The sequence below is a fragment of the Ictalurus furcatus genome, chromosome 23 (assembly GCF_023375685.1).
Source record: "Ictalurus furcatus strain D&B chromosome 23, Billie_1.0, whole genome shotgun sequence".
Lineage (NCBI taxonomy): Eukaryota > Metazoa > Chordata > Actinopteri > Siluriformes > Ictaluridae > Ictalurus > Ictalurus furcatus.
The window spans coordinates 10,155,001-10,170,000 of record NC_071277.1 but is presented as its reverse complement, the minus strand read 5'-3'; the positions used below and the strand labels follow the sequence as shown (position 1 = coordinate 10,170,000).

General features: G+C 44.1%; 1 protein-coding gene across 4 annotated transcripts in view; it reads right to left on the bottom strand.

Annotated features, from left to right (window-relative positions):
* dip2ca (disco-interacting protein 2 homolog Ca) overlaps nucleotides 1–15,000 on the bottom strand; it is a 108,551-nt gene that overhangs the window by 34,762 nt on the left and 58,789 nt on the right. For 3 of the 4 annotated variants that reach the window (XM_053612116.1, XM_053612113.1, XM_053612112.1), the window contains exons 2-5: nucleotides 5,605–5,676; nucleotides 2,266–2,376; nucleotides 1,677–1,802; nucleotides 976–1,221 (exon numbers count right to left, since the gene is read on the bottom strand). In XM_053612116.1, coding sequence (XP_053468091.1) covers nucleotides 976–1,221; nucleotides 1,677–1,802; nucleotides 2,266–2,376; nucleotides 5,605–5,676 — 555 coding nt within the window. The remainder of the gene's footprint in view (nucleotides 1–975; nucleotides 1,222–1,676; nucleotides 1,803–2,265; nucleotides 2,377–5,604; nucleotides 5,677–15,000) is intronic. The other variant, XM_053612114.1, reaches the window with a different exon arrangement.

Sequence of the window (15,000 nt, the reverse complement as noted above, 5' to 3'; positions counted from 1 at the left end):
ACAGGAGGGCAGCAGGAGCTCAGACAATGACATAATTCCTCCAGCATGGATCACACGAGGATGGGAACGATTCAGGCTTCATACATGAGCAGGTTTAAACACGTATAAAAGCAAGCACCCCCGTCTTTCATTAGTGTGAATATAATATTAAAACAAGTTAACGTGGGTTCTAACAGCAGCTGTGACATATTGTTTCTACTGATTCAGTCTGATCTTGCTGCTCGCTACGTGTCATTAAAGAGTTTTGTGGATATTACAAAGTGTGGGTCGCTCTTAATCAGCACCATACAGTACGACTAACTCCAATGCCAACAGGTCCTGAAGGAAAAGAAAATTTACACCTGGTTCCTTCAGTGGAAATGAAGCTAAAAGGTTCCTGCATTGGAGATCTGCCTAATGCACTTCATTTATTAGTTTAAACACAGCCTATAATCATGCGGCCTTGCACAGAAACTCAGTGTTTCCCTGTAAACTGCTCTTCCGGTCCCACTCTGTGTGTGTGTGTGTGCGTTTCTTACTGAGCCACGTGTTCACATTTAAAATGAACTGTCTGGATTGGTTTAACATCTGCAGAGCACACGGTAACTTTATTCACAGAACAGTCCCTCAGACTGCATTTTTCCTCCTGTATGTCTGTGCTGGTGTCACATAGCAGAGGCTAACAGCTAACAACTAACTGCTAATAGCTAACTGCTAACAGCACGGCCTGATAAACCTGCTCCAGAGACAGATAGAGGAAAGAGAAGAGGACGAAAAGCAGACAGAGACAGACGCAATGGTCGAAGTAGTGTTTAAGTGTAGACTGTAACAGGAGGAAGAGGAAGCAGAGGAAATGATAGAAGAGAAGGAGGAGGAAGAGGAAAAAGAAGAAGTAGAAGAGGAGGGGGTATTATAGTAGGAGAAACAAGAGGAGGAGGAGGATGAAGAAGAGGAAGAAGAATATGATGAGAGGGAGGACGAAGGTGTGGTAGTTACCTGGTTTGCCCATGTGTGTCTGGGCGAGGACATCTGCAAGACGGCTGGCGGCGCCGCTCCCTCCACTCTGCGTAGACGAGGATGAGGACGAGGTGGTGGAGCCGTGGTGGATGGCACGGCTGATCCAGTGCTCCATGCTGGCGCTACCCTGGCTGGAGGTGGGCGTGCCCTCGCCATGAAGCCCCTCCTCCTCTGAGCCAGACGACGTGTCTGTCAGTGGGGGCAAAGACGAGAGCGGGGAGAGGCCTAGTGAGAGTCACTCACAGCCACACTGCGCTCACACCAGACACGACACTGAGGGGAAGCATTTCCCACTGCACTGTCACAACCAGAAACGGTCCTGACAAGAACTAACGGTACTCAGAATTCTAGTTCATCGTTTCTGTGACAACAGTGAAATGTTAACGTTAAGCGTAAACGTGTGTACAGGAGCAAAAACACCAATAAACCAGACTACTGTGTGTTTTTTATTCTTGTTTTGTTGGTGTGTGTGTGTGTGTGTGTGTGTGGTACAGTATGTGCACTGAGTACCATTTGTTCTTATTGGTACCAAAGCCAAACAGCTGGAACTTTCACCATTTCAGTTTTGTGGGGTACTGTGTGCAGTGGGAAAATGCCTTTATTGTGTATGTGTGTGTGTGTGTGTGTGTGTTTGTGAGTGTGTGTGTGTATGTGAGATAAGGGGCGGGGCTGAGACTCACCTGGAGGTGTGTAGGCGTCCATGGAAGTTTGTACCACCAGTGAGCGGCGTTTGGACGGCATCGGCACGGCCACCTTCCTCTCTTTGTGTTTAGCAAGAGCAGCCTGAACTGCTTCAGTGTGAACATCTGCAACACACACACACACACACACACACACACACGATAAAGGCCTTCTGCATTCTCTTACACACCACCAACTGTTCATTTAACATGTGTGTATGTGTGTGCGTGTGTGTTTGTGTGTGTGTGTGTGTGTGTGTATGTGTGTGTGTGTGTACGTGTGTCTATGTGTGTATGTGTATTTGTGTGTGTATGTGTGTGTGTATGTATGTGTGTGTATGTGTGTGTATGTGTGTGTGTGTGTATGTATGTGTGTGTGTGTGTGTGTGTGTGTGTGTGTGAAGCAGAAACTCCATATGTTACTTTTATTTAAAGCCTGTTAGAAGGTTCATATAAACTAGTATTTTTTATAAAGGTAGAGAAATAACTCCTTTGCCTTTAAACAAATATTGCTAATAATGTAAAATATTCAGAGTGACCTTAACAGTGCAGAAGTGGTCAGCTGTAGAGAACATGGCCGCTAACTCACCTGATCTGTAACGCTCGTCCCGGGTGCCTGAGGAACGTCTGCGGTGGTAACGGGAGGCAGAAGAGGGAACCATGGGGGGCCTGCGCTCGTGTGCCATTGACACGTCCAGCCCTGAATATCAGAGAAACTGTGAATTATGCAACTGCAGTCTCCATGGTAATGATGACTCCATCATTACAGCCAGTGTACAACAGAAATCAAAACATATATTATCTTTACTGTGACATATTTGTATTTGTGTGAGAGTCAACATATATAAGAGACATTTACAGAGGAGTGACTGCGGTAGCAGAATTGTATCAGTGTGACTTTGACCCTGACCTCACCACGGGTGCCAATACTTTTCACTTCTGAGATTCACAATTTAGAGCTACATCAAGAAAAGCAAATGGATCCACCTGAAGCTCTAAGAAGATTTTACAAGAAGCAAAATGCCTGCATGCTGAGCCACTGTGTGTGTGTGTGTGTGTGTGTGTGTGTGTATGTTTGTGTGTTGAAGGGTTGCAGACACACATTCTGCAAAAACAGAAACAAAGTGAAGAGAGTCAGTTTCACGTGTTATACTTTCGACTTGCTATTTCATGTGAACCATAACAGTGCTTACACACACACACACACACACACACACACACACACACACCGAGCTACAGCCATGATGTCATATTTTACTCACAACCAGACACAGGCTGCCTGTTGCCATGGTGACAAACGTAGCTTGCATCAACAGAGCAGACAGACAGACAGAGAGACAGAGAGACAGAGCAGACAGACAGACATACTGCATTCACTCTATGTAACACTGGATAATTCTGAATAACCCTGTGTTCACAATGGCAGTGGTTTTTCATCTAGGGTTAGGGTAAGACACTCTAATTGTTCTATGTTAGTCGTTAGTGAACATTCCTATCTTGACTTACTGTTGGTTGCCGTGGTTACACTGGTAGCAACTGAATAGTGTGATATAGCAGCATAAACTCCACATGTAGCTACAGAACATCTGCGGAACCTCCGGTCTGACCACAACATTTACAATACCAGTGTTCATCAAACACTTCAAAGCCGTAGCAGCACTGGTTCAGGAACCATGACAAGGAAACAAGCGGTAGAACAAATAAAACCCCCTGTCAGGTATTTCCCCTTGCACTGAAGTGTCAGATTGCTCAGCACTTGACCAAGCAATTACGGGTTGTCACTGACGTTGTTTATGTACACACGTGTGTTTTGTTTTGGTTTCTGGTCTCCACCCTTGTCATGTTACTGGTTATTTCAGCTCACATGTCCTAATCATTCTCAGCTCCTCCTTGTAACCCCTTAATTACTTTGTATATTTATACCCCTGTGTTTTTGCGTTGTTCAGTGTTTACCGCCTGTTCACATCTGAGCCTTTTGTTCCTGTGTTTTGTGATTCCTGTTATCAACCTTATTCTGTTATCTCATTTTTCGTATTTTGCATTATCCCCATTTGCTGATCACCTGACCGCTGCCTGTCTTTGAATTTTGACTTTGCACCACATTTTGGATTTGTCTGCCTGCCTCTTTCTTAAATAAAGCTTTAACTGTGATTGCATCCATGTCAACCTGCATCCATGTCAACCTGTCTGCACTCTCCAAACTTGCCAGAACACTTCCCCATACCATGGGTGCAGCAGGAAAGCAGAGGAGGCATCACACCAAGAAAACCTTTCCAGTGGTCAACTCGAGCCAGAGTTCTCAGTGTGCTGTCATGAATTCCCCAGACCCATATAGTAACTGTCAAGCTGAGATAACCATGCCAGCGTTTAACTCTGTTTCCTCAGTGGACTGCCGTGGATCTCCCGGACTCGTATGATGGATTTTTTTGGTTATACTGAGTATTTCCTTTTGGACTGCCAATTATATTTTGCGAGCCTGGAGAACCCCAAGCCCGATAAGAAGCAGTGGCTGGGGTTCATGTTGTCCCGTCTCTTCAGCCCAACCCGTCATTTTCTAATCGCCACTGGATCCAGTGGACTCAGTGATGTAACTCAGTTTGTGGGACTATTTATAAAGTGTTTGGGAGTCCAGAATATAAATCCAACCTGGAAAATCTTTTAGGGGGAGAGGGGCAGCATTATGGACGAACTGTCCCGTCATTCACCACCCACTATGAGAAGCAGAGGGCTGAAGGCGAGGAGGCGAATAGGGCAGCCTCCACAGCCCAGCTCCAGCCAGAGGCAGACGTTGAGGCCTCACCTCCAAAGCTCCAGACTGAGATGAATGAGGTAGTCTCCCCTGTAGAGCTCCAGCCAGAGGTTAATGTGTCGACCTCATCTCTAGAGCTCCAGCCTGAGACCAACGTGGTAGTTTCCAGTGCCAAGCTACAGCCAGAGGTCAACATGGGGGTCTCAATCTAGAAGTCTGGAGATGAGGTCAACAAGATGATCTCCCCTGCCAGAGCTCCAGCCTGAGACCAATGAGGAGGTTTCCCCTGCCAAGTTCCAGCCTAAGGTCAGCATGGCGATCTCACTTCCAGAGCTCCAGCTTGAGACCAACGAGGCGATTTCTCCTGATGTGTTCCTGCCAGAGGCCAACGAGGCAGCATCCCAAGTCATGTTCCTGCCAGAAGCTGACTGCACGGCCTCCCAACTTCTGCTGTTACCGGAGGCCGATGGCACAGCTTCTCAAGTTCTGCTTCCGCAGAACCCCAGAAGGAGACCAACTAGGCGATCTCTCCTGATGTGTTCCTGCCAGAGGCCGACGGAACGACCTCCCATGCCATGTTCACACCAGAGGTCAACGAGACGGCCTCACGCATTCTGTTCCTGCCAGAGGCCGATGACACGACCTCACAAGCCATGCTCACGACAGAGAATAACATTATGGCTTTCCACGCCATGCTCAACCCTGAGACCGACAAGATAGCTTACCAAGACCAACTCGCACCTGAGGCTGATGACGCAGCCTCCCAAGCCTGGTTTCTGCCTATAGAACAAGCCCATTTCAAAGACAACGCCTGACTCGGGACTATGGATTCTGTGTGAACATTTTACCAAGGGGGACTGGACCACTGGGGGTCCAGGGTGTTTTTTTTTTGGGCTCAGGTATTTCCCCTCGTGCTAAAGTGTCAGGCTGCTCAGCACGCCAAGCGCTCTCAAAACTTGACACACCCAGATAATATTTAACTGTGCTGGAAACACTACACTTCAATGCTACTCCAGCAATAACTCGGAAGAATTTGCTATATTTCTTGTCTTAGTTGTCTACATGCTGTGTTTCACTACATAAACTTCTCTGTGCTTAGGCCAGTTTTAAACCTGTCAGGAAACAGGAAGCAGACAAGTCCAAACAGGAAGTACATGCCAGGGACAAGTAGATTTTTACCTGGAGGTTGTGGAAGATAAGCACTGATCAGTTTAGCCCTCTTCTTCTCATAACCTTTCTGTGTAATATCACCTGCAAAGAAAAGAGGAGAAAAACCCAACATCAGAACATTTCAGCACACAAAACAACACTGCTGACAAAAATGATTAAATAACACACTAAATAGTACTGTAAATATTCCCAAATAGGTTTAATTCTTTAACATGACTTTATCCTTTCCATTACAGAGTGAATCAGTGACGTGTCTCTGTTGCGTGTCTCCATCAGAGGATGAACTTCTGAGACACAGCAACTAAACCGACTGAAGAAGAGTGTGCCAATATTTTAATCTCCGTGAAAACAGAGAGAACGTTGACTGCAAACTGTCACATGACTTTAAAATATAACACAAACACAAACGGTGTTCCAATATTTCTGTGTGAAACGCAAACATTGTTCTATTGAGCATGTAATGCACTTTGTGGAGTTCAGTATGTAGTGAAGAAAAGGATTCAAATAACTGAAGATGGTGAGAAGGAGATGACGTGATGCAGACAGCAGAGCCAGAACATCTCAACGCGTGAAGAACCACCTTTTAACCATTTAAGCTTTAACATTAATCAACAACCTGCACCAGTGTATGCAGGGTGTTTGATCCCTCAGGACTGATGAGAACCTCACTCTGTTTCCCTGGAGCTTTTCTCAGAGGAGATGAGGATGGAGATGAATCAGTATGAGACAGAAGAGGAGAGGTTTTAAAAAAAGAAGCTGGATGATTCACTTCCTCACTCACTCCCACACACTGACATTCAAACGTCCCTTACTAGTGTAAAATTTCCTGTTCATCCTCGGAGGAGAATCCAGCCCACCTTCACCTCCTCCTCATCCTTTCACTGTATCTCTCCTCCCTCATCGTCCCTCAACATCTGTACACATCTGGAGCTCTGAGTCCACTGAAGTGACTGAGAGAACAACACCGCTAACATCAGAGAGGTTAAAGAAAGACTTGCTACTGTTAAGGTGCAAACATTTTGGACTTTACAGAGTCATTCTGAGAGGAAACACTCATTCCTCTGTCTGAGAAATCACTGCACAGGACGTTTTACTGTCCTACAAAAAGTGGGAGAAGTTTAGAGTCAGAATAACTTCATGTGAACACAGAGAACCAAGATCCTGGAGGAGGTTATGTGTCTTCTGCAGGAGATCCTGGAGAAGCTCTCCCACATTTCTACTGACTGTTTTAGAATAGATCAGGATCTTCATTGAACAGACCACACACCGCTAAAAACCCTGTTATAAACCTTGCTAGAAAGCCTGCTATATACCCTGTTATAGACCTTGCTATAAACCCTGCTATAAACCTGCTATAAATCTGCTATAAACCCTGCTATAAACCCTGCTATATACAATGTTATAAACCCTGCTATATACCCTGCTATAAACCCTGTTATAAACCCTGTTATATACCCTGCTATAAACCCTGCTATAAACCTGTTATAAACCCGGCGACAAACCCTGCTATAAACCCTGTTATAAAGCCTGTTATAAACTCTGTTTTAAACCCTGTTATAAACTCTGTTTTAAACCGTTATAAACCCTGTTATAAACCTGTTATAAACCCTGCTATAAATCCTGTTATAAACCTGTTATAAACCCTGCTATAAACCCTGTTTTAAACTCTGTTATAAATCCTGTTATAAACCCTGTTACAATTATTCACAGATTCACAGCACCATGTTACAGTAAGTGCGTGGGTGTATGTGTGTAAGTGTGTCAATGTGTGTGTGTGTGTGTGCGTGCTGAATAAGAGAGCTAGCTTGTTCAGTGTACAGCAGAAAAGTTTGTTTAAACACTGAATAGTTTAACTTCAACATCAGTGCACACACACTAATGACACACAAAGACACTGTGTGTTTGTGTGTGTGTTTTGTGCTTATGTTAAAAATATAAAGTGAGCCGATAGTTAATCGGTTAATTGTAAATGTCAGCATGTTATCTGTCAGTGTGATTGTGATGCAACATGTTTTGACTTTCAGACTTTAAAACAAAATAAACTGACACCAGGAGGTGAGGGAAAGATGTACATGCATTACACACGGATTTATTTTATTTATTTATAACCCGAGTATACACAGTTTTCACAGTAACAGAACCGAGACTGAGCCTCTAATGTTTTGTACCAAATCACTTTCAGGTGTAAACAGCAGCACTACCAGTGTTAATGTCTTAATAACCTGCAACAGTGAGAAATAAACAAACACACTGTTAACACTGTAAGACAGCAGTATAAATATATACTTTTCATCTGTATTCTTTAGAACTCCAGGGAGAACCTCTTTAACCAGTAAAATGATCTGAAGTGTGATTTGTGTAAGAGTTTAGTCTCTGACACTGTACTATTCCTCCTCAGGTTTCAGTTTTTATGGTGTAAATGAAGGGAGCATTACACAAAGACAGTTTTGAAATATGAAGATTGAGAAATGTGTGCATGATAAACCAGGCAGAAAGAGATCACACACACACACACACACACACACACACACACACACACGTTTATCATTCTGCCTGAACAGTAGTTACGGTTAATCCGTGACCAAACACCCGGCCATTTTACTCGAGGAATGTTTTAAATGTATTAAATATCACTTCCAGTTCTGCTACAGGTGTGTCACATTCAGAGGGATTTTGTGCTCCACTGAGTGAGAGTGTGGGAAGAAAAGACAGATTGCCATCTCGCCATGTTTGACCGCGCACAACAGCTCTGCCATGACGAACAGACACCGCATTCGTTTTCAGTTTGCCTTAAACACGTCCCTCATCCTGAAGCGGAGACGTCCACACAGCAGAGAGACAGAGACAGTCGGGGAACCAGAAGAGGAACAGATAGGTTCCTCCTGATGTAAATGTGATATTGAGTTAGCGGGTGCGACGTAAGCGTGGGTGTGAATTCCACCTGCTGAATGAGATTAATCCTCTCACATCATTCTGAGAAAATAAATAAGAATCAGGCTCATCTAAATTTCTGTCTCTGACTCAAGGAAGGACAGATCCTTCCTTATAAATACACTTATTTTTGCTTTCTCTGAGCAGAATGCCAAAACGCTCATTTGCATTTAGATTAGCTGGTTAAAGTGACAGATTCTCACAGAAGTGTTTTCTTCAGTCAGTTTGCCAGCTCGAGCACGTCGATGACCGCTGGCCTGAGAAAATCTTCTGGGAGGTAAATCCATCTAAATCCTGTTTCATACAGCGCTGCCTCCATCCAGATGTGTCCATGGACAGAGGATGTACAGCCTGAAGCTCACCACACACACACACACACACACATTGTCCTCTTTTAAAGTCTTTATCTTATATGATGATGGTCAGGAGCTCAACATTCTCCAACACCTGTAACACACCTTTATGACGCACCTAGCTGCAGTCTGAGTGCATGTTCACATCACAGCCACTCGTTAGTGTTTATCTTTAACATGCACAGCGACATAAGTTCCTCTGTAAATCACTGGGGTTCTGCAGAGAACCTTAAAAATTCAGACCAGCACTGAGACCAAATACTCAATAAGCATGAGCACTCTAGAAATCCATCCATCCATCTCTCTCTCTCTCTCTCTCTCTCTCTCTCGCTCTCCCTCTCTGTGTAAGTGGTAGGTTGGCAGAGAGGTTTAAGGTCCAGTGTTCGATAAAGCTCCACTACACTGGATTGCCTTCAATCAAATTAAAAACATTACCGCGCAGTTGGAGTTAATGTCGTCACCGTGGTGTTGGAGTAGACACTTTTTTTCACAGGAGCAACGTAGTAAATATCAGACTCAGGAGAATGCTGAAGGAACTCAATGCTCCACAGCATCTACAGCTCCTGAACCCATTATCCCAACAATGAAACAATTACAGGCTACACAGATACTAGTCCAGTCTCTTGTTATCTCAAAGCTAGACTACTGCAACTCACTACTCTCGGGTGTCCCAGCAGCTCCATCAAACCCCTTCAAATGATTCAGAATGCAGCAGCACACCTTGTTTTCAACCAGCCTAAAAGAACCCATGTCACACCCCTCTTCATCTCCTCCACTGGCTTCCTGTAGCCACCCACATCAAATTCAAGGCCTTGATGCTCACCTACAAGACCTTGACTGGAACAGCACCCTCCTACCTCAACTCTCTCCTCACTGTTCCCTCACGCAATCTGCGCTCAATCAACGACTGATGCTTAGTAGAGCCTACTCAGTGTGGCTCAAGGCCCCTTTCGAGAACATTCAAACTAACTGTCCCTCAGTGATAGAATGAACTTCCAACCTCAATCTGGACCACAGAATCTCTCACCATCTTCAAAAAACAGCTAAAGACCCACCTCTACCTTGAACACATAACCAACCCATAATAAATAAATAAATAAATAAATAATTACTCTGGCACTTACACCTCTACTCTGCACACTTTGCTTCTTCTGGAACTCAATTAATGGATCTTGTATGGTAACACTACTTGTATTGTTCTCTGTTTAATATATCGCTTTGCTTGTATTTTCTCATTTGTAAGTCGCTTTGGATAAAAGCGTCTGCTAAATGAATAAATGTAAATGTAAATGTAAATATACAGTCACATGACACAGCTCGTACATCTGTCGATCTCTTCTACCACCCAGACTCAAGTGTGGACGCTGAGAAGAGCGAAAGATCAGGGAACCTAGCTGAGTGCGCACACACACACACACACACACACACACACACACACACTATGTCAGCCTGTTTTATTTCAGCCAATGGTTGTGGCACCAAACAGATGAGTGAAGTGAGTAAAGTGATGAACAGGTGAAGGACAAGCTGCACAGAGAGATCAGGAGCAGTGTGTAGGAGAACTCTGATAACAAGAAAGAACCAGAACCCACAACTCAGAAAAAAACAGAACCTGCAGCTCAGACACACAGTGACACGCCATTCCTCCATGCACACAGGAAATACTGCTTTCTGATTGGCTGGCAGCTGAGTATTTCTTCATTATATCAGAATGACTTTAAAGCAGATCGGTCAAAATAGTAAAAATAATAAACATCAGATTCTAAACATATTGGAATGTAATTATGATGATTAGCACAAATGTAAAAGTTTAGGCTTGGCCTGTATTCATGATTCATTATTGCTGTTAAAAGACAATGAAAGATAATAAAATAGATAAATATTTATTTTATATGTTTGTACCAAAGTCCCGCCCACTGTATCAGCCCCGTCCACTAGCTTTGAGCCTCAGCCACTCTGTCTCAGCCCTGCCCACTATGTCTCAACTCCGCCCACTCTATTTATATGCAAAACGCTACACAAATGTCAGGATAATGAGTATCAGTTAGAATTAGTGTTAGCTCCTGTCTGATTTAAAAAGAACATATATTTATTTCAGTGATCTTCTCAGAAAAGCAGTACATTTCATACTGTTGAATCAGTCTGAGAGAGAGAGAGAGAAAGAGAGAGAGAAAAAGAGAGAGAGAGAGAGAGAAAGAGAGAGAGAGAAAGAGAGAGAAAGAGAGAGAGAAAGAGAGAGAGAGACAGAGAGAAAGAGAGAGAGAAAGAGAGAGAAAGAGAGAGCGAGAGAGAGAGAAAGAGAGAGAGACAGAGAGAGAGAGAGAAAGAGAGAGAAAGAGAGAGAGAAAGAGAGAGAGAGACAGAGAGAGAGATAAAGAGAAAGAGAGAAAGAGAGAGAGAGACAGAGAGAAAGAGAAAGAGAGAGAAAGAGAGACAGAGAGAGAGAGAAAGAGAGAGAGACAGAGAAAGAGAGAGAAAGAGAGAGAAAGAGAAAGAGAGAGAAAGAGAGACAGAGAGAGAGAAAGAGAGAGAGACAGAGAGAGAGAGAAAGAGAGAGAGAAAGAGAGAGAAAGAGAGAGAGAGACAGAGAGAGAGAGAGATAAAGAGAAAGAGAGAAAGAGAGAGAGAGAGAGAACTCTGAGCAGAAGGGCTGCATTTCAGCTCCTCTCCAGCTCTTTACAATTGGATGCAGATCAAAGCCTTTTGCACCAGAGCCCAATGACATCAGATGTTTCCATGGATACTCCTTCTGTCATGGAGGATGGCTGTGGAGATAACGTGATGGCTTACACATGGAGAACATACACAACAGGCCTTCACACAGAACTCAGTTTTCCTCGGCTACTACATACGGCAGAACCTGACCACAGTCTGTCCACTTGGCAGCCATCTTGGCCATGTCAAGGCTCCTATAGTGTCTATGTGAACATAGCAAGACCCACAATCTCCAAACGGATTAACAAGCTGACATTTCACACATGGATTAAAAATCACTCCAATAACAAGGTTACCCTGGTAGCTCCTGACTCGCTTGATATGGCTGCTAACTCCAGTTAGCTGCTAAACCTTCCGTCTGACCACAACATTACAATTTAATTTAAAAAATGAAAATGTTTCGTGCATAAAATGTGTGTGTTAGAGTGTATCACTGTCTCCTCGTGTCTGAACTGAAATGAAAACATTTTCTTTTCATTATCATTTCTGTCTATTTACAGAAGAAACAGCAGCGATGTTTATTTCAGAGATGCAGTGAGTCTCAGCGTCTGGTTCAGGAACTGCAACTAGGAACCAATATGTGGTGAGAAAATGTATAACACTCCTACTGGTCATCGCTTTGCTTCTCATTTGTTCGTTTATTACTTAAATAGTTACACGTATCTGTTTGTGTTACTAACTCCGCCCACTTCACAGCACTAACAATAGCCCTGCCTCCAGTGGCTGTAAATCACCAGCTCTGATTGAGAATAAAATAATTCCAGACCCTTGTTCTGTCACATTATTATCTTCACTGCTACAGCAGATCTTTGTTGTATCAGTATATAGATTAATAAAAAAAATTAAGTAGGTTAATAAAATAATATTTTTATAGAATTATAGTGAAAAGTCGAGTCGAGTAATGCTCCATCTGTAAGGAGAAACAACATCAGGGAGAGAGATGGGTGTTAATATTCCGACTGTGTTTTCTCTCAGCTCAACTGTGTGTGTGTGTGTGTGTGTGTGAGAGAGAGACAGCAACTCCAGCAGCTCAGAGGATGAGAGGACCCTGCAGGAGGAGTTAAAGCTTGTCAAGGTCACTGAGTTTCTGCCAAAATCAAATACACACACGCACACACACACACACACACACACAAACACAGGCATACACGCACACACACAGGCATGCACATACATGCACAAACACACGCACGCACACACGCACGCACACACACACGAGCACACACACGCGCACACACAGGCATACACATCCTGCAGTGTCTTCACTCACCTTAGCAGCGTCACAATGGTTTGCTCTGGGCACCAAAAAACACCACAATACACCACATAACAGCAGCTTATTGTACTAACACACACACACACACATACACACACACCTGTAAGCTTCCTTAGTGCAGTCTAATCAGGTACGGGCTGTGTCCAGACAATATTGATATGTTATATTTATTGATTCGGTGTCCGAGGGGAGGATACAGAACGATAATTAAGCACGGGCCCAGAGCTGAGCCCTGAGGAACACCACATTGGGACGCATCAGTGTTCTGAGATGGAAATCAGGAGAATGATGACAATGTGCTGTGTCTCTGCCTCACACTGAGGTTTAAGACGTTTCAGTACCATGCTGAGATGGGAAACTAGAATGAAATGTTCAGTTAAAATGATTAATGATAAGAACTGTCTGATGTATTTTACTCAGAAACAGCAGTGTGGAGATTTGTATATCGGTACTAGTGATGGTAAAATCCAGACTGCTTTTCTTTACCAAGACCTCATTGACTCGAGGGCAAAAATTTACATCCATCAAGATTTCTGACCGGAAAAAAGGGAAAACTACCTTCATTTTATTATTTATATACGCATACAAAGATGAGTGAATGTGGTATGTTTTTATTTCCATCTCTCTCTCTTTCTCCTTCATAGCTCTTTATTGTGTCTGCTATAAGTCAAAGTGCCACCGCTCGCTGAGACTAATGGAGCTGATTAACAGTGTAGACAGAGCTCAGCTTTCCTCTGAACACCTTCCTCACCACACACATACACGCACGCACACATACATCCATACACACATACACGCACACACACATACATCCATACACACATACACGCACACACACATACATACATCCATACACACATACACGCACACACACATACATACATCCATACACACATACACGCACACACACATACATACATCCATACACACATACACACATACACGCACGCACACATACACGCACGCACACATACATCCATACACACATACACGCACGCACACACACATCCATACACACATACACGCACGCACACATACACGCACGCACACATACACGCTCGCACACCTACATCCATACACACATACACGCACGCACACATACACGCACACACACATACACGCACGCACACATACACGCACGCACACATACATCCATACACACATACACGCATGCACGCACACATACACGCACGCACACATACATCCATACACACATACACACATACACGCACACACACATACATCCATACACACATACACACATACACGCATGCACGCACACATACACGCACACATACATCCATACACACAGACACGCACGCACACATACACGCACGCACACATACATCCATACACACATACACGCACACACACATACATCCATACACACATACACGCACACACACATACATCCATACACACATACACGCATACACACATACACGCACGCACACACACATCCATACACACATACACGCACACACACATACATCCATACACACATACACGCACGCACACATACACGCACGCACACATATATCCATACACACATACACGCACGCACACACACATCCATACACACATACACGCACGCACACATACATCCATACACACATACACGCACGCACACATACACGCACGCACACATATATCCATACACACATACACGCACGCACACACACATCCATACACACATACACGCACGCACACATACATCCATACACACATACACGCACGCACACATACACGCACGCACACATACATCCATACACACATACACGCACGCACACATACACGCACGCACACATACATCCATACACACATACACACATACACGCACGCACACATACATCCATACACACATACACGCACGCACACATACATCCATACACACATACACGCATGCACGCACACATACACGCACACATACACGCACACATACACGCACGCACACATACATCCATACACACATACACACATACACGCACGCACACATACACGCACGCACACATACATCCATACACACATACACACATACACGCACGCACACATACACGCACACATACACGCACGCACACATACATCCATACACACATACACGCACGCACACATACACGCACGCACACATAC